Source organism: Eretmochelys imbricata, chromosome 3 (assembly GCF_965152235.1).
Source record: "Eretmochelys imbricata isolate rEreImb1 chromosome 3, rEreImb1.hap1, whole genome shotgun sequence".
Lineage (NCBI taxonomy): Eukaryota > Metazoa > Chordata > Testudines > Cheloniidae > Eretmochelys > Eretmochelys imbricata.
Window position 1 is genome coordinate 159,977,167 of NC_135574.1, and position 21,204 is coordinate 159,998,370.

General features: G+C 41.2%; 2 protein-coding genes across 2 annotated transcripts in view; both read right to left on the reverse strand.

Annotated features, from left to right (window-relative positions):
• Window positions 1-21,204, reverse strand: part of BROX (BRO1 domain and CAAX motif containing) — a 493,186-nt gene that overhangs the window by 443,260 nt on the left and 28,722 nt on the right. The gene's annotated exons all lie outside the window — the stretch shown is intronic.
• Window positions 7,792-19,433, reverse strand: FAM177B (family with sequence similarity 177 member B). The gene is made up of 5 exons (XM_077813723.1): window positions 19,407-19,433; window positions 18,029-18,184; window positions 16,029-16,095; window positions 11,141-11,238; window positions 7,792-8,010 (listed from the first exon to the last, which is right to left on the reverse strand). The coding sequence occupies exons 1-5, from the start codon at window positions 19,431-19,433 to the stop codon at window positions 7,792-7,794; spliced, it is 567 nt and encodes a 188-aa protein (XP_077669849.1).

The following is a 21,204-nucleotide window of genomic DNA, read 5'->3' on the forward strand; positions in this document are numbered from 1 at the left end:
ATTCCAGTGGGAAATTTAATTTAATTAGTGTCTAATTTCAAATCACACTTCTGGCAGCTGTGTTTATTCACATTCTTTAAAGCCAGAAATTAGCATGCATTGAAGTTACCATCAAAGCTCATTTATCCGTATGTCTACATCCTGCCGGCTTGTAGCAATCTGGGCTTGTGTGTTTATTTAGCACTTTATTAAAGTTACAGTAAATAAGATTTCAGTATATATACTGGATTTGTCACAGTATTTAGTATGGACTTGTTACACTGTCATGTTACAGCCTTCATTGGAAGTTTGATCAGAGAAATAATGTTCATTATGGTAGATGGGATATTAATATGGTGGCAGACTGGCCACAAGAATATGCTTGGATCTTGATAACAGCATGCTCTCTCTCACCCCTCCCCCCCCGCTCTCTCATTAACAGTAAAAGCTCTACTTGACCTTTCACTCCTAAAGCTACTGAAAACTTTATGAAACTGTAAGTTGATCATGTTGTTGGTCTTTTTAACTGCTTATAGGGTTAGAAGAGAGAGGTGCTCTGTAACGAACTCAGCAATCCCTGCCATAGCTGCTTGGTCTATATGCCAGCACTTACAGCGGCTCTATCTGATGAAACAAGGAAGTGTGACAGACAAGGAATTGATATATATATATTAATCTATGAATACTGATATGGAATAATGGTTTGAACATTGTAAATTACCTAGTCAGTCAGATAAAATTATTGTATAACTATGGTGGGTTATTAGAATTACCTGTATGGATCTAACTTAATAGGGGGAGGTGGGAAAAGCAAACAAGAAAGCAACACAATATATCTAGATAAGAACACACCAGCACACATTTTAAACTCTGTGACAAACTATATGTCTCCATCAAGTTGCAAGCCTTTTTTTGCCAAAGCTAGGAGCCTGGAAATCAAATACACACTAAAGAGTTAAAAAAGCACTTCTCAAGGGAAGACAGGACTTGTCAGCAGCTGTTTAGGAAGACAGGTGGAGAGAGAAAGATGCTGTAGAGGGAGCCTAAAGAAGTGTTCCTTCCCAGATACAGGGAATGGTAAGACTTGGGGAAAAGCCAGAAACGCTTTCAGTATATTTGTTGTGTTAAGACCCATTTTCTCTAAAATTCTTTTGTTCAAATTTAATAATACTTTGCTTTAAGGAGTCTGTCCACTCCCAGTCACTGCTGTCATTGCTCGTGGAGTGAACAAAACTGCAGAGACTGAGCCTAAGTCAGATCTGCTGAGGTCTGGTTAGTGGCTGGGGACTGCAGCCAAGGCCCAGTCTCGAGGTGGGAGAATTGCATGACTCCACTCAAAGCCAGGTGACAGCTGGAGGCTTAAAAGCATGGAGGAGATGCACTTGACAAGACCAGAGGTCAGGGATGCAGTTTGCCTGGGAACTGTGACAGACAGCGTAAGCTGTATTAGGCTAGCAGGGTTAGGGAGAAATACGGCTTTCTGTCTGCTGTTTACAGTAATCTTTATTGAGGTAGTAAAGAACTCCCCCATAGCTTCATTACAGCTGAGTCCTGTCTCTTCTTTTACACAAGGGATGCTCCAGGCTCAAATAGGAACACCAAATCCAGTTCTCCTTGAACCTTGAGGAAGTCCCAGTTTGGGTCTACATCTGAAAATAACTGTTCTGGCCAGGAATGGAACTAGCGGAGGAACATGAGGGTGTCCAACAACTCAATCCCAAATATGTATCTATAGGGGGATGGGACAAGGAGGCATCACACCCTCCACGTTATAAAGTTTGTTGACACATCAGTGACTGTGTTGGTACACAGAGAAATCCTCCACAGGGAAACAAAATCAGTTACCAGTATTGTGCGTTCCAGATTTTTGTATAGATTTATGTGTGTTGTATTGTCCAGAACCACTGTCCTACAAACAAGGCTCAGGATCCTGTGTTTATTTGTGGCCTGCTTCTTTCTGCATAGTAGGCCCCTGTTGACACACAAACTTTCCAGTGGCGAGAGGGGGGGAAATGAAGATGTTCTGTGTTATCAAGAGGCTTATAAAGGGGATGGGTAGAGGAGAGGAAATCAGAACTTTTACAGATGAAATCTGCATCTGACCCACTAACCTCCTGTCTCACCACCCTCAGCACCTTGTTTAACTTGCAATCGTGGATTAAGCTCTTACTCTCTGTAACACACTGCTGGGGATATGCAGAACTGTAAGCCACTGTGTTACCTCTTTGCCTCAGCAAGAACGAGTTTTGCTGGCAACTAAAGTGTGTGTCAGCTCCCTGCCACATCAGCCTGTCTTCCACAACATCAAACTCCTCAAGGCTCTACCAGCCCAGACCTTGCCTAGCAGGTAACAGTCAGTGAACTTCAGCCCCCCAAGCTCTTCAGAGATGTTTCTCTGCAAATGCACAGACCCTACCACTGTTCATTCACAGAAGAGATTGTTTGTTGCTTTGTTAAAGAGTCAGTACGTCACAGTTTAGTAATTTAACTGAGGTAAATGCTCCTTTCCCTTCAAACACAGCATTGACTTGATTTATAGTAAAAGTGAAACAAGTTTATTAACAGAAGACCATGGATTAAGTGATATCAAGTAAAAGAGATAAAGGTAGAAATGGTTACAAGCAAATAAAAGTGAAAACATGCATCTAAAAGTAAAAAATGTAAACTAGCAAGATACAGTCTTTGTTCAAGATAGTTTCTTTCACGCCCAGTCTCCTTTTCAGCTATTTACTGGCCAGCCTTGCCAGGACCCATCACAGAGATCAAATCACTTGGTTTCATTGTCTCCTTGAAGGTGCAGGATCAAGATGGAGTCTCTCTCTGTTCTTCCTATTCCCAAAGGGATTTCTTCATTTTACAAGTCAGATAGGCCTCCTGGGGACTCAGTCGCCTGCGTCCCTCTGGGGTGCAGGAGCCAGGTTAATTCTTTGTCTCTCAAGTTCAGTCTCAAGATAATCCCCACTGCTTTAGCTTGATAGTTTTGTTTATAGCTAATATGTAAAAACTGAGATAAACCCACATTCATTTGTCCAAGATGCACCTGTTTATCACCTTTACCTAGGCTAACCTGTCTTTGTCTTGAACATGTTCTAGTAACATTATACAGATGGAATTCTAACTTCAAACAAAGCTCACACACGCATTTTACAATGATATTGATAACCAGTGTGGCTTTAGCTTTCAGATGATCTCTCACAAGGCATATTTTGTTCAAATATTATTGCAGTAGTGTGTAGGGTGTGAATACAGGGGTGCCTTTGCTCCCACTTTCCATTGCTGAACTTCCCTTGTCTGACATCACATTGTCTCCAGTATTGCTCACCTGCTCCTTCTTTCTCCTCTCACCATCCAGTCCTTCTGTGATTTCTAGTCCATCAGTGTCCATGACTTCTCCTCTGCTCTCCTCTCCTTCCTGCACGGTTGCCAGTTCTCACATTTTATCATGAATCTGGCAATATTTGGTGTTTTTCTTAAAGCTTCAGGTCCTGGAGTAGGTGATTAGTACCTCAGCTTTCTAGCTTTCGTGGTTGTGGAAAAAGATCTGAAAACCTAAAGGCTCAAAAAGCAGCAGCCAAATAAAAATAAGATTTTATTTTTTTACCATTTCAAGATTTTAATGCATGGGATTGGTAATAGAGCTGGCCGCTCTTCTCCATTGTCCATCATTGACTTTCTCTCCCATGGCAAGGTCTTCCACACCCCCAGCTCACCCCCCACCCCCTGCTTATTTACATTAATGTGAATGTTTCACCGGTACCTTGTGCCACAGTTCAGGGCAACTGCAACTATGTTTCTCCTCAGTGGTCTAGCAGAACACTGACTCTTGGCTTTCAGCTCCCCAGCTGTTGCCTGTCTTGGGTGTAGACCTGTGTTTTTTTCCCTTCTGACCAGGGGATTTCCAGGCTACACAATTCCCTGCCTTCACAGGTTGCCCAAGGACACCTGCTTGCTTTCTCTTTAGAGACCGTTAATAGGTATAATTGCTAGTTATAGGTATCATACAATTTTTTCTATGTAAGCCTACTTTATATCTTGGGTTTCTTAAGGTAAAAAGCACTAGAGAGAAAACATATTAAAAATAATAAAGAATCTACATGCATGCTATTCAGCCTACCAAAATTAACCCCATCCAAATATGGATTCTGGCTGGCCCAGTCCTTCCAACCATACTCTAAGGCTTGGGGTCCTCCATGGATTAGGGGTCCTGTCCATTTGCTCGATCAGGAAGAAGGCCCTGAGCCAGTTTAAAACCAGGCTATTTATCCAAAACCCCTTTCTTTGTCTGGTGGTCCTTGGACTAATAAATGTGCCACCTATTCAGGGGGGTAGTTTCTCTGGAGATGTTACAACCTGAGTGAATTTGTCTAATCATCCCCTGCTGTTCTCCTACTTACCCTTCCCAGGGAAATACATACAATTCCAAAACACATACACAATTGCATTTTTAATACAATGAACTCCAGAGATGTTAAAACTAATTCAATAGGTTTAACTTAATTCAGTAAAGTTTATTCAGGATATAATTGTCAGTCTGTCACACCTTGTCCTCCGCCTCTCCATTTGTTTGCTGTATGTACTTGTTTTTCATCATATGCTAAGATATAAATTCTTTGGAGCAGGGACTGCCTTTTTAAATGACATGTGTAACAGTACCTAGCACAACTGGGGCCTTATTCTTCAGAAAGGTCCCAATAATTCAGCCTGGAGTAAGTCTGACATAGTTAGGTGCAGTTCTCATGAGTCTTCAGGTCAAGTTCAGCAGCGACAGAAGTGGTGCTGTTAGCCCTAAATGGAGGCTTAAAGATGAGGTGTAGGATAAAGCCACCGTTTACATTACTGTTTGCTCTACACATGATAGAACCCTGTGCATACCAGGACAAAGTATGTTGTTGTAAGGGCAGCAGAGCCTCTCTGAAGGGAGACAGATCTAATCACAACCACAGCAGACTTTCCTTTTTGCTTCCTTGCAAGTCTCCAAGGAGGAATGTAGGAAGCCCCCTAGTACTAATAAAACACCTACTGCTTAAGGGCTGAATGGTGTGGAAAATAAGCTGCTTTATGCAAAAGGATTCTGCACTCCTGTTGAGGTTTCCTGTTCAATCTACTACGTCTCCAATTCTCTACACACAGACAAAGCAGTGCCAAACCCATTCTCTGTTCTGCTATTCCCATCCTTCATTCATTCCCAGTGAGACTGAGACCTTCCTGCGGACATGGCACTGGAGCCTAGGTCTCACAGGAATGGGGGGAAGAAGAGCTGAAATCATGTAATTATACGTGTGTGTATCTTGGCAAGTGATACCCAACTCGTAGTGTGAAATTAGAGACTGGCCCATTCCCTGGAATTCTGATCCAATTGGGAACTACCTTAGAATGCAGGGAGGTGTTCATACCTGGTTCAGACCCATGTCTCCACACAAACATTAACTCTATAGCTCCTAGGACATGCACCAAAATAAGACCATGACAAGATACCACACAAATGAAATCAATCAACTAGGCCTGGGGTGAAGTAAATTTTGTTTTTACTAGGGCTGTCAAGCGATTAAAAAAATTAATCGCGATTAATTGTGCTATTAAAAAATTAATCGTCCTGTTAAACTGTAATAAAATACCATTTATTTAAATATTTTTGGATGTTTTCTACATTTTAAAAAAATATCGATTTCAATTACAACAGAGAGTACAAAGTGTACAGTGCTCACTTTATATTTATTTTTATTACAAATATTTGCACTGTAAAACAGAAAAGAAATAGTATTTTTCAATTCACCTAAGTACTGTAGTGCAATCTCTATCATGAAAGTTGAACTTACAAATGTAAAATTATGTAAAAAAACCCCTGCATTCAAAAATAAAATAAAGTAAAACTTTAGCGCCTACAAGTCCACTCAGTCCCACTTCTGGTTCAGTCAATTGCTCAGACAAATAAGTTTGTTTACATTTGCAGAAGATAATTCTACCTGGTTCTTGTTTACAATGTCATCTGAAAGTGAGAATAGGTATTTGCATGGTGCTGTTGTAACTGGTGTTGCAAGATACTTACATGCCAGATGCACTGAAAATTCATATATCCCTTATTTCTTCAACCATCATTCCAGGGGACATGCATCCTTGCTGATGATGGGTTCTGCTTGAGAACGATCCAAAGCAGTGCAAACTGACATGTTCATTTTCATCATCTGAGTCAGATGCCACCAGCAAAAGGTTGATTTTCTTTTTTGGTGATTTGGGTTCTGCAGTTTCTGCATCAGAGTGTTGCTCTTTTAAGACTTCTCAAAGCAGGCTCCACACCTTGTCCCTCTCAGATTTTGGAAGGCACTTCAGATTCTTAAATCCTGGGTCAAGTGCTGTAGCTATCTTTAGAATTTCACATTGGTATCTTCTTTGCATTTTGTCAAATTTGCAGCGAAAGTGTTCTTAAAACGAACAACATGCTGGATCATCATCCGAGACTGCTATCACATGAAATATATAGCAGAATGTGGGTAAAACATAGCAGGAGATATACAATTCTCTCCCAAGGAGTTCAGTCACAAATTTAATTAACGCATTTTTTTTTAAACAAGCATCATCAGCATAGAAGCATGTCCTCTGGAATGGTGGCCGAAGCACTAAGAGGCATATGAATCTCTAGTGCATCTGGCACATAAATATCTTGTGATGCCAGCTACAACAGTGCCATGTGAATGCCTGTTCTCACTTTCAGATGACACTGTAATTAAGAAGTGGGAAGCATTATTTCCCGTAAATGTAAACTAACTTGTTTCTCTTTGCGATTGGCTGAACAAGAAGTAGGACTGAGTGGACTTGTAGCCTCTTGAAGTTTTACATTGTTTTGTTTTTCAGTGCAGTTATGTAACAACAACAAAAATCTACATTTTTAAGTTGCACTTTCACGGTAAAGAGATTACATTATGGTACTTGTATGAGGTGAATTGAAAAATACTATTTCTTTTGTTTATCATTTTTAAGGTGCAAATATTTGTAATCAAATATAAAGTGAGCGCTGTACACTTTGTATTGTTTTGTAATTGAAATAGATATATTTGAAAAATGTAGAAAAACATCCAAAAATATGTAATAAATTCCAGTTGGTATTCTATTGTTTAACAGTGCGATTAATCACAATTAATTTTTTGAGTTAATCGCATGAGTTAACTGCGATTAATCGACAGTCCTAGGTTTTATACAAAAGGACCCATTACTTTAGCAACTTAAGGTCGAGGAATAGAAAAGTGAAAACTAAAAATACAAGAACATGGGAATCCATAAAGTGACTATTAGTTTTCTTATGTTCACCCATTCACTTAAAACAAAAGGGCAAGTTTTACATCATTCTTATGCTGACTTGGAAACATCTGTAGCTACCCAGAATAGACTATGATTCAGCAGGATGCTTTAGGTACCCTAGCATATCAAATTCCATTGCATAGTCCCAATTGGATGTTTTCCACTTTCAAAAGTAACCATCTAATGTCAAGTCCGTGATTCACACATCAGAATGTAAGGGCTCCAGTTCAATGCTCATAAACATAGGGAACCACGTGGCAGATGCTCCATCAACCTCCTTAGCTCAAATAGTAAAGCGTCAGATGTCACAGAAGGCAGCATGAAATCTTCACCATCTCCTTTCTACCTTTCTCCATCACAGAGCTATTTTGGCTCTATCTAGCTGGCTATTGGACATTGGAATAACACTGCTGGACAAAGGAATGTGATGTGTTAGCCCCAGAGCATGCTAATGATATGTTAATGTCCTATTATAGAGTTATTTCAGTATCAGAGGAGACCACACTGACAATGTTGCCATCATTTCTTAACAGCTGAGATACAGTTTGGACTTTGTAGGTCATGTTTTGAAGCCTCATTAATGTTTGCAAAAGTGCTTCTTTGAGAAAATTCCATAGCATCCTTGAGTCTAATAGATCCATATTCTACACTCTGTACCTCAAGGTGGTGTTTTTCATTCAGAGATTCTGCCTCATTCGTCTCAGAGATCATTTCACCATCTTCATCATCTTCAGTTTCCTGCAATGAAGACAAGACAATAAGAAAAATTTACTGGACAAAATGAAACCTGTTCTGATATCTTCTATAAGGAGACACTGACAGCGATAGCAGTGTGAGTTTTCTGTTACCTTGGGCTGAGTAGCTCCATTACATAAGATTGGGTTACTGTCTAACTGCCTGTAACCGTTATACACAGAAGTAACAGGAACTCTGAGAAAGGCCAGCACTGTAGCTTGAAACTTGTTTTAAGTTTCTGAAGTAGTGATCTGTTCTAGAATTAAAAATGCTACAAGCCATGAAACATACTTAAAGTCTACCGTGAAAAGAAACTATGTAAAATCACCACCCTTTTGCTGCTCTGCTCCATGATTTTATTCAGAAAGAGATCTAATTGCTTTAGTGAAAAAAAGTTATTTTTACTACTTTTTTTTAGCTGTGCCTGTTCTGCAGAACATACAGCTCTGGCAAGGTAAGCTGGATTTGGGGGGGCACCCTCAGGGGTCAGAATTGTTATGTTCCAGTTGCAAAGCCTCCTATGCAATCCTATTGTCCTCAAATTATGCCCTCAGTTTCCCTTATCAAGCCCACTAACAGGAATTAAATAGGTCTGCAGAGATGTACCTGGGGGCTTAAATTTGAGGACAAATGGGGTTGCACAGATGGAAAGAAGAGCATTTGACTAGTGAAGAGCCAGAAAGAACCAGCTTGAGTGGAAGATCTCGGGCTGAATTTGCAGAGCTGGAGATGAAATTTTTGTATTTTTAACACCTGTAAAAACATATTTAATATGAAAATTATTGGTCTACAAACAGAAAACCCACAATGCCATTTTCACACAAAGTAGGACTGTAGCCTATAGGGATAGGTATTTGCTAGGTAAGGCATAGACATAAGTTAAGGCAGTAAAGCAAGGAGTTTACAAGCCACAGGCCTGTAAGACAATAGCTTAGATAAACAAGGAATAAAGCCCCAAAGCCTTAGCCTATGCAGTTAACCAGGAGTAACCCCAGATCATAAGAGAATGCTGTAATGACTAAATTGCTAACAGGTAACCATAAGATTCTAGTTTATATTGGCTTGGTATATTTTAAATTAGGAACATTCACAGATGTCTGATCACAAGAGTGCCATGGTAACCAATTGACCTATATTCTAATTAAGCTTGAGGTAAAAAGCCTACTGACTTGTGGGACGAGGGCACCCCAACATTAGTAGGGTGAGGAAATACAAATAAGGACAAAGAAAGAAATCCTTACTGAATATGCGTTAGGCATAGCAATGTCAGCCTAACAATCTACAAGTTGTCTCATAGCCTATGTGCTTTGGAGGGGAGATGCGTAGCTCTGGGGCGGTGACAGGATGATGGCCACTGGCGACGGTGATGAGGAAGGAGATGATGGTGAGGCAGATAATGACTAACATTTCAGATTGTTCTGCAAGGGATGGTGCGAGTATATGGATGCTCAGATGCACATTCTGTATTATTTCTGTCTATCTTACTGGGTTGGAATGTTTGTGACTTTGCTAACTGTATTAATAAAACTCTCATCACATGTACAGAAGCTTCTTCATATGTGTGAGTGTTGCAACTATGTACATCAGGGTTCCCAACTGAACAGTAATTCTAATACTACTGGCCTTGATCCTGGGACAAAAACCTATCAAACCTTGAGGTGCTAACTGGGAATTCTTAAGTAGTTAAATTAAGACAATCCATAGATCAGGCAACAGGACCGTCTTTTAAAGAATAAAGCTGACCCCCAGCAAGTAATTTCAGATTTTTGGGGGACTGTGGTGGGTTTAGAATAAAAAAAAATTGTGACTAGTCCTTCTCTATAGCAGGACCAAATTCAAATATATATAAGGAAATCTCTGAAATTTGGGGCAGATTCAAAATCCAGACCCAGGTCAAAATTTTGCAGCTTGGGCTCATCTCTGTTTACAAGCAGCCTTCAACCACATAAAATTGTCTGAAAATGTGGTGGTGTCCTTATACATTCATCTCCCCCCACAAGTCAAAAGGTTATTTCTTGTAAAACTTTATTGCTAGAACTCATCCAATTCCTGCATCTGTAGCTGAATATAAAATTTCATCTGCATGCTCGTTTGTGCACAGCAGTTTCCTCAAGAAACAAACATGCCTTTGATCAACTTAACCTACAACAAAACAGCCATATATCACGGTGACCAGTAACCAGTTTCTCAACATAGCAGGGCAGGGTAGGTCATTTTGTTCCAAGTTTTGGAAGGAATGAGTAAGAGGACAATTGGAATTACACTACATTATTCAGTGGGAACAGTCTTCTCGACCACAAGCCAGCAGTGCTAGGAGAAATGTTTCAGGAGAGTCAACCTCTAGTGCCTTGTAAATAGCTGAAGACAGAAAAATAAATACTAAAAATAGGACGTTTTTGAAGGAGTTTGTGTTGTTCACACCCCAAGGCTTCTCCACAGTTTTGCTGAGTCCTCACGGAATTTTCATTTACTTTTCTATTCTAGGACCACCATTCAGCCATCTTCTGTCTAGGTGTTGCCAGTACAGCACCTTGACTCAGTGCAGACAGGTGGGGCAAACATTTTTCTCCAACCCCCATCCCGACAGTGGTCTCTGAATCTGTTAACATGGGGTGATGTGAGAATGAATGACCAAACTTTCCTGCCACCACCAGGATACATATCCAGATTGTCTTCACAATGGAGCTCAACCTTGTCAACTCAGGAAGTAAGACTCTGGAAGTCGTTCTGGAAGAGAACTAATCCACAATACAAACATTTAAAATCAAACCCCTGCAGCCTGAAAATTTAATCACAGCCATTTCAGTGTATATAGTGCATTCTGATGCCAGAACATCTCAAAGCTTTTCATAGGATCTGTACAGAGCTAGTGACTTTAGTAAAGGTTCAAGGATACCCACAAGCGATCCACTGAGAAGATTTTAAACTACATATACAGAGAGAGAAAAAAAGAGAAAGAACACACACAAACACACAGGTTTGCTTAGATTGTAAATTCTTTGGGGGTGAGTGTTTTTGTTTTGTGTCTTGTTTGGAAAGAAGACTGTTGGTTCTTAATAATAAAACATGATAAATTAAGTCCCATATTTTTTGTTCTCCACTTGTTAAAAAGCTATGTATGCATTTCATTTACCTTCTTCTGTGACCTGTAGTATTCATCTATTGCATATTGATATTTAGGTTCATTGAGTCCAAAGAGCGTGGCAAGCTTCCCACCGAGGAATTCGCAAGCTAAAAAGACAGGGAGGAGAAAGAATAACAGCAATTCTATCCCTTATGTAAGTAAGGAGCTTGTCTAGAGAGGCATTTTATGTGGTGCGAGAAAATAAATAGTTTTACGCACTGATATACATATGAACAAAAGGACAAGGGCTGTCTTCATCAGCTCAGGAAATACAAGCCCCTTTCAGTAAGCCTAGTCCTGACTCCAGAAAACTACTGAATGGCTACCTATTTCAATCCTTTTCCAACGACTTAGCCAGCATTCCTGGAAATGATGTATGTCACTTACACCAGCTGCAGCCTTAGGCAGTTTGTTCCATACTGTGTTTCAGCTACACTTTGCGTAAACAAATTCAGCCTGGGTTGTTTTCCATGGCAATTCACTCTCAAATAGTCAAGAGGTCATAGACAAGTCTTCTTTCCTTTCAGGATCTTCTTTCAACTGACAGAAGCCTCTCTCCCTCTGTATCAGGGAGAAGAGATGGACTTTGTATCTCTTGTGTTTAGGAGGCTAGTGATTTTTGAAGGGGGGAAAAGGTTGTGATTGCTTTCAGGTGCCACTTTTTCAGACTTAGCACTGGCCTGCCTGGAGTATCACAGTTTATCAAAATTGTATGCAATGATGCCAGTTGGCAGAGCTAGATTGTCCTAATCCATCTTTCTGCAGTATTATGCTTGTTGACCTGTCTCCACTTGACCCATTTTCTTTTCCTTATGGCCTCAATTTCTTGTCCCTCTGCCAATTTCTAATCTGCTTCAGTAGTTCTACCCTTATTTGTGCCCTCTTGGTGCAAATTTTCAGTTTATTATATCAGTCTGATCTGGAACACTATTAAATATTTTCCTACAGTCCGGGCAGATTTTGTCCACCCATAGTTTTACCCCCTGCCTGCCAATTAATGCCATTTATTAAAGGTGGCGCAGGTACTGACAACTATAGTTAAAGTTGCCTGACACTTTCCATTATAAAGATCCTGTTTTCAGTTGCTTATAACTTTGCCAAACTTAAGCTGCAGGGGCTGAAATTTTCCATGCCTGGTGTCTCTCTCAAGCTGAAATTTTTGCAAAAGTTTCAACTAAAATTATTGTCATTTCCAAGAATGAGGTTAGGGGAAAATACACATAGCTCACATAAAAACAAATGGTTACAGTTGTTTCATTGAGAAGCTCTAGCACCTTCATGATTTGGAGCAGGGACTTGAGATTTGGCAGGGCTTTGCCCTAGTGTCAGGATGCACCTTTTGCCATCCCTATGAAAATCTGCCCACATTTGGTCACATTATAAGACATAGTGTAAGAACATAAGAGTGACCATACTGAGTCAGACCAATGGTTCATCTAGTCCAGTAACCTGTCTGACGGCAGTCAATGCCATATGCTTCAAAGGGAATGAATAGAACAGGGCAACCATCAAGTAATCCATCCCATCGTCCAGTCTCGCCATCTGGCAGTCAGAGGCCTAGGGACACCAAGAGCATGGGGTTGCACCCCTGATCATTTTGGCTAATAGCCATTGATGAACCTATTCTCCATGAAGTTATATAATTCTTTTTTAAATCCAGTTATAGTTTTGGTCTTTACAACATCCCTGAAAAAAATCTGTTAGCATGTGCTCAGCAGAGATTTGTTAAAAAAGCTGGAAGCCAAGTACTCAGAAGATTCCATGTGCACTGAGCATGCTCCGTCCTCACAGCTCCTATGTGCTGACTAGACTGTTCATACACCATCCCCGAAGAGTGGCTGAGCATACACCATCCCTAGTTGAGTAGCTCTTTCCCTTCAACTGTTTTGCCCAGTTCCCAGGAGCCACTGTAACTGAGACCAGGGAGACTGCATCTCCTGCATCCTCAGTGCTCCCCTTGCTGGTACCCAGAAAGCACAGAGGAGGAAGCAGCCTGACTAGAATGCAGAGGTATGAGCAGGAGAGACAGGGAAGAGAAATGCAGGGCAGGGAAACTGGAACAGAGAACATGACAGGTAGGAGCAGAAGGGAACAGGGCCAGTGGTTATAAACCACTAGAGCATGCTTTCCTCCAGAACCTGGAACTGAACCCATTATTCCCAAGTGCCACTATTCCTTTGCTGTGTAGCAAATAGCTGTGAAACCCATGGCTAAAGTTTGCATCTTAGCTTTTATGTTGACCTGCCACAAGAAGGGGTCACAGCATTCTACGGCTACTGGTTAATCTTTTAACTCAAGTGACAGAGGAGTCAACTGTGCTGCGGATCTAAATATCCAAACCCTGGTGATGACCTATGTATATATGTGTGGGTCAGTATAGTTTCACAGGATTTTTTTCCCTTTTTAAAAAAAAGTAGGAAATTATATTTTTTAAAAATTAAGTTAAAAGAACATTAAGGTGCCAAAATCAAGAGAGGCCAGAATTAAGATTGCCTTGAATATATGCATTGTGGTACTCTTTAATTATCACTTTTTTCCACAGGAACCTTTGCCTCATTCGGGACACAGGACAGACTGTGAATGGATCCTGGGAATGGCTCATGATTGCGCTGTGAAGGAGATTGTTGTCTGCAGGATCGCTTCCTCATTTGTTGCAGAATTTGGAAAGCGTGCAGTGAATGAGGCAGAGGAACAGAAAAGATGGTGTCATGATTAAGATAGTTGAATGCTGCCCCGGAGAAAAGGATTTGATTGCAGCCTCTGCTGCAAAGTTCCTATGTGGCGTCGGGCAATAACAAAAGTTTTCACAGGTGGCCACTGTGTGCACACATCTCATTTTCTGAGTCCCAGTTTGACACACGTGGGATCTGAACTGTAGAAATGCTGACCCCACAGCTTCCACAGAAGTCAGTGGGAGCTTTGCTTAGAGCATTAAGCACCTTAATATGCTATGTACTTACAAAAAAACCCATATGCATCTGGAGCAAGGTGGTCACCTGCTCCTGCCCTGAAAGGCTTGAAATCAGCCCTGGGAGAGAGCTGAGGCTGTGAGAGGGCTGCTGCTAGGGAAAGCAGCAAGCCTCAGCTGATTGGGAAAACAGCCACAGCTGCGGCCACGCCTCAGTCAAGGCCCAGCTGGCCTTTATAAGAGGGCAGTGGGCCGGAAGGACACAGTCTCTTTCTAGATGTTGAGAGGGAGAGGCCTGACTGCTTGGAGCTGAGCAGGGTACCTAAAGTGGAGCAGTGCTGGGGAAAGGCCAGAGAAGCTGGAGAGCTTTGGCCTGGGAAACCCCCAGGCTGCGGGCCTTGATGAAGGCCTAGGAAAAGGGTACTGAGGTTGCAGAGGGCAGCCCAAGGGTAGGCAGAAGCAGCAGGTCCAGACCCTCCTTGCCAATAACGAGTGGCAATTATACTGCAGTCCGCCCCAGGGAGCAAGGGCTAGATGGTGACTGGCAGTAGCCACTGAGGCAAGATGGGGATAGTGGGTTGGGGGTTCCTGCGGCGGGCAGAACCCCTGAGTAAAGGGGCACTGGGAGGGACTTGGGGGCCCAGCAGCAAGCAGGACACTGGCCTGCAGAGGGTACTCTGGAGGCTGGAAATGCTAATTCCCTGGATGACCAGTAGGAGGCACTGCAGGGGTGAGTCCTGCCCCGCTACAGCATCAAATAGGGCACCCAAAATTAGTGGACACTTGACAATTTTGGCTCTAATTTCTGTGTATCAGTTCCCAAAGTGCAAAAGGGAGGTAATATCCCCATACCACAGAACGGTGTTGTGAAAATAACTCCATTGTGTTTGTGAAACACTCCGAAGACAGTATTATGATGACACCATCATAGAGACACTCAAGAAGAAATTAATAATTCTAGGGTTTTGATGGTGTGCAGTAAATAATACATGGAGCCACACATGGAATGAGAAGGATAAAATCAGATACTGAATAGCTAACCATTCAGTGAGCACCACCCCACATGTGTACTGAATAAGGGTTTGGGGGGAAAAGTAGTATGTGATCATACAATTAAGAAGATTATATCATAATTCCTATGCACAAGGGGGCTAAATTAAAATTGCTCAGGCACCCTTAATTCAAGCATTTCCTAGTTTTTGACTGCTTGATTTTGAAACTAATGTTCTTTTAAGGTAGTTATTTTGGATGCAGTATTTGATATACTGTCACACTAGAAATGAAAAGGATACCTAGCATCTGCCAACTAAAATGACATATACAGAGACTAGTATTGGTTAAACCCATCACTGTGACAATGAAAAACCGATTTAGTATTATAGGGCTGAATGAAAGTGAGACCAGCTTCATGTCAGCAGACCCACTGGAAATCATCTGCCATGGAGGTTGTTGTCAATGAAACCTGCTTTTCTTCAGTAGCTGCAGCATGGCACGTTGTGCTAGATGTGTTGGTAGTACAAAAGTCAGAGTCCCCAAGACTGCATAGCCAGATCATGACATACTGGTACAGCCATCAGGCTCTTGCCACTGAATTCAGGTTGCTCCTTTAAGCATGCTGAGGCAGTCCCTACATTGGTGGGAGTTTCTGTCTTGTTACTATAAGAAACTGTTTTTTTTTTTTAAAATGACAATGGATGGTCTGATCTCAAATAATCTAACCTGAAGTATTTCATATTTAATAGTGTTACCTAGATATCTATCTCCTTGAAGAAAAATATCATATTTTGTTTAATATATTATAAAATATATATAATAGAGAGATTTTTTTTTGTATAGAATAGCAACACCCAGTTTTGAGAATACATAAAACAAATAAGATGAAGGAAACAATTCCGGTGATGATCTTATATCTTAATAATATTGAACAGTAATTATATTCAACTAAATGTAAAATAACTCTCTCATTGATGCGAGAAAAAATATACCTACTAAAAAGTGAAGTTGTTGCGATTCGAACTGCCCACAGCCGCAGATAGAGCCCCCAGGAGAGTTTGGACTACAAAACAAGAACAAAAGGAAAACTTTCATTTTAGATATACAGAGCTGAACTAATCCATGGGCTTGTACTAGAGATTAATTTGACCCATAATGTTTGCCATATGCAAGGATCTTCCATGGTGTAGGGGAGAAAGCTAATTGTTTTCTTTACTTCAGTCTTTACACAGGGTGCTGTTCAAGCTAGCTAGTCTCAGCTGATTTACAGCAAGTCTCTGTCTATTTAAACTAGGGATACCAGTTTCATTTACCAAGCCAACAAGAAACATCAGTACAATGAACATAAGGAACACATATACAATAGAACACAAAGGGTCCAATCCTGCAAAATACATAAACCTCTGAGGAACTTTGAACTCCATGTGAATAAAGTTGTTCATAGGTTTAAGTATTTGCAGGATCAGGCCAAAATACTAAAAATATTTAGAGATTTTGGACAGAAATAGATACATGTAAATGTCAATATCTAGCACAATATAATGCTTTACATTTTCAGAGATGTTTACAAACATTACTTATCCTCACTGTATCCCTGCGAGGTCAGTAACTTAAGGTTTGTCTACATGGGGATGAATTAAGACAAATTAACTAAGGCCTTGTGTACATTCAGAAATTAGGTCAATATAACTTCATTGGTCTGGGGTGTGAAAAATCCACAATTAAAATCGACCTAACCCCTGGTGTAAGTGCCCTACTACACCAACATAACTCCACCTCCACGAGAGGTGTAGGGCTTATGTAGGTGTAGTTAGGGCGATAGTGTTTTGTAGACAGTGTGTTACTTACATCAGCCTTTGGCTGGCTTTCTTGTCAATTTCATGGCTCCTTGCTGGAGTTGTGACATTGACAAGAAAGTCCTCCCAGCTAAGCTGCTGCCCACTGCCTGGGCTCCCCACTCCAAGCTGGGCTGCCTCTTGTGCTCCTGGTTTTCTGCTTCCAGGGCTGCTACCCAGGATCCACACTCCAAGCCAGGCTGCTCCTGGGGTCCCAGCTCGCAACTGGGAGGCAAGAGCCTGGGTGGGCTCCTGGCAAGCGATGAGAGCTGGGGGGAAGAGGGGAGCAGCCAGGTTCCGAGCAGGGAACAGAGAACTGGGCAGAAGGGCGCGCAGCCAGAGGGAGCGGGGAGCCTGTGGGGCAGCTGGGCTCCTGGCGGAGAGCTGCGAGCAGAGCTGAGAGCCTTGGCTCTCAACTCCCCACACTGCCCTTAGTGGTCGGTGGAAGTGCTCCTGGTGAGGGTGTGCACCACCGACTTAAGGAGGGTAGGGTAAACATGAACCACCACAGTAAAATATATCTATCTATAAGTCGACTTAAGAGTTTTTAGTCGAGACATGCCCTAAGGCCACTTTTCTTCTGAAGCAGTGTCCAGACAAGGGTTTAATTAGTCTTAACTTTCCCCAGGTGTCTCCATGTAGACTAGCCCTCAGTCTTGTTCTCATTTTAGAGATGAGGAAACAGACATATGGCATTTAGGAATGGGTCACGGAGCACCAGGGGACATGCTCCTGCATGTTTTTGCTTTGGGACAAATTCCTTTTCTGTAGGTTTCTTCTCATCGCCTTGCTGCATCTTCTCACCACAAGATGAAGCTATCATTAGGTAGGGGTATAGCAATAGGTCCTATTTTGATCTGCTTAACCACTACTCTCTCCTCAGCAGTCAGTCCCGTGGCCATCAGGAATAAAGCACGTTAGCAGGAGAACTTGAAGAAGCTTGTACTGTTGCTATCCAAATTGTACTAAATCTGTTCTGTGACTGGTTAGAGAAGTCACAATATTTACAGGGGGGGGTGGGAAAAGAGGTAAGTGATCATCTACAGAGTTAGCTATTATGGCTGTGAAGGGTGCAGTGTTCTCTAATGTGCATAGAGCAGAAACACTCCTCCCCTCTTCCAATTTCCCCAGAGTTTCCTAAAAGCCAATAATGGGGCTTACTGTGTCAAGTGGCGGCTGCTGCTGCTCCTCTTCTTCTTCTTCTGTACTGTACTCTTCCATGGTTTCACCACTGGCAAAGTAAATGATCCTCCTGGGAGACCTTGTTTCTCCCCCGTCTTTATCCTCCATCTCATTGTGCTGGAAGCCATCCTCCTGCTCAAGAGAAAACACCCGCCAGGAGTGCCCTGTTAGTACACTGGACAATGGACTGCATAGTGTTCAGCTTCACCTTAACTCTTAGGCTAAGGAATATCAGGACTGGGTTTGAGAATCTTATTTAAACCCTCAAAAGGTATAAAGAGCCCTGCATAGTTCAGTTTTGGGAAGAGGCAGCCCAGGGCATAGCCAGAGCTACAGAAACCTGGCCTGTGTCATGATGGTGCTTCCAACTCTTTCAAGAACAGGTACAATTGTTGGTGTCTCAAACAGTTCTTCCATTGGTCTTCAAACGTCTGTGCATGTTTTCTGTCATTGACTCAGAGTATACTACTACGATCTAATATGAGACACTTCAAAACAGCAAAAAACAAAGAGTCAGAAAGGCCAAATCCTGCAACATGCAGACATGAATGGTGCTTAGCACTTTGCAAGATCACAGCCTAAATAAACAATTTGCAGCTTACTACTGTGCAATTGAATAACAAGGCAATACTATTTATATAGCACCAAAAAGTGCACAGAGGGCTTCGCAAATAGGGATGACAGGCCCCCCCCCCCCCCAAGAGCTTCCATTTACATGGACACAGATCCAATGGGGGAGAATCATGATTTCCTTTTTCCACAATTAGTGTTTTTTTTCCCCTTTTGCCCCATGTTTATTAGCATTTGCCTTTTAAATTGCTTAACTTGGGCCTATTTGGGTTTTGTCTCTGTTAGGACTATAGCAAAATGGACAATGCATACATCTTTTAAAAGTTTAATCCTTTCATAATTTCAAATTTCTAACAGCTATATAAAATATAATCTAGAGTTAAGAAGGCAAATAGGTATCCAGTAACTATGGAGAAACCCTTAAGATAATAAATTTCTTAAACTATTTATGCTCTTAGCCCAATGGTGTACCATAATTTTATATTTAATTTCTTTGATATTTTCCCTTCAAATATATAGCATTCTTCAAAATCTTACTTTAAGTCAAATAGGAAAAGTTATATATGCCATTTGCTACTATGTTTTCCCCATTCCATTTCACTAATCAATTTAGAATCAGTCATAAACAAGACAATAAGATCATTACTTTAACATTCCAAAGACAATAAATATTAGTTTACAGTGTTCTCCTTATGTTTGAAGGAGAACATTGGTGGGATCGAATACATTGCTGAAATATATAAATGTGAGAAATCTCTAGCCAACAACAAATCAAAAGCAAATTCACCTGCAGAATCTCTCTGGTATCTTCCATCACTTGAAGAAGTTGCAGTGCAAAAACTGATTAAATTGTTTCCAAGACAAGTAAGGGAAAAAACCTAGAACCATGACACTTGATCATGTATGTAATTTGTGCATGGGGGGGGGGGGGGGGAAAAGTCTCTGTAGCATTTGCAGCAGCTCAGGTCTGGAGGCAAGTCAAGAAAGGTAAACACAGTGTTCCAGGATGCAACTATCTGAAAGGACTGGGCTATGTTTGAATTGTGGGCAGGACCTTTTTATTTGCATGTTCAGCAGTTAAGACAACTGGTTGGGGTGGCAAAAGGAATGTGGGCACAGACATGGACATTGCAAGTAGATACTCCAGGGGGGCATGTTGAAAACCCTGCAAGCTGGTTGTTTTTAAAGCATATCACATTTCTAGAGGACATTTTTCAGCATTCTGCTTCCCTTGGTTTTTGCTTCATTTATGAAGTGAACTTTGACTTTACTAAAGCTAAGTCACAGGTATAATATTTACTTTTTCCAGCAAAGTGAAGGAACCAAACACGCACCTGCAAACAAATATTTCCTGCAACTGGTATGACACCTACTGGCAGTTTGGAGGAATAGGCCCATATATCAGCAACTGTTAAATAACTTCTTAGCAGAACTAGCCAATCATCAAAGGAAATTAATAAAACAGACCAATGCAACCTGGCATCTTTGGTATTGGATCAACAGAAGAGGCTACAGATGTGGGTGAAACCAGGCCTACTTCTAGTTAGGAAGTACAATTTCTTCCCCTGCTCCAGGTACCTACTTAAGTAACCTGCCCAATAGCAATAGTGAAGTACCAAATCACCTGATCAGTTAGGCATATGCACATGGCATTCTTTATCTTCTCAGTGTGTTAAGAATGTTCTGTATATTTTCAAATTCAATAATAATACTAATTTTAACTTATTCAAAGAAATATTCCCTACCACTATAATTAAAATTTGAAAAGCAAAGCCAAAAAAGGGACAGGTTTTAGATGGACAGAAGTTAGAATAAAAATGATAAACTACTCCATGTTCTAGAGTGTGCAGTCATAATTTTCAGACCAAATATGCAGTTGATAAGTTTTTTTGTTTGTTTTAAAAAGTGAAGTACCCCACTCTTTCCTCAATTTACTCTATTCAGAGATCAACCAGTGAGTCTCTCACCTCAAATATTAGGTCATAGCCCCTGAAGGTACTAATATCAAGCAGGGAAGAGATTGTGCACATGAAAGACCACAGTCCTGGGTCCCTCAGATGGAATCTGCAGACAGACATTCTCAAGAGCATGACTGGCACTGAGAGGGACTCCGTGAAATCAGAATATATCCTAGAGGCTATTGTGAGCTACTTACACCAAAAAAGGAAAACGGCATAAATAATCTCAAGATGAGTACTGAAAGATAGGGGCTTTGCACAGTACCTGTAGGCTAAGAGTCATCTTGAATTTATGTTCCGTAAAAGTTTCTCATCCTGTTCTTTCAATGCCAAAACCCCTCATGTTGGCATTTCCCTCCAGCAAGGAAAATCATTAGGGACAGAGTAGAAATGCAAGAAATAAGCATTAGCAGGATCTATGTTAACTCTTCAGCTTCAGAGATTTTAGATTCCTTCTAGCCCCATGTTTGGTATCACCACAAATATCCTCCAGCGTAGAGGGGCAAAGTCTTCCTCCAGATCCCCCATGAACCATATGAACATAGGTCAGGAGGTAGCAGGTAATAACGTTAAAAGCATATAAACCTCTGCTCTCTCCCCCCGCCCCCCAACTCAGAATTGAAAAAG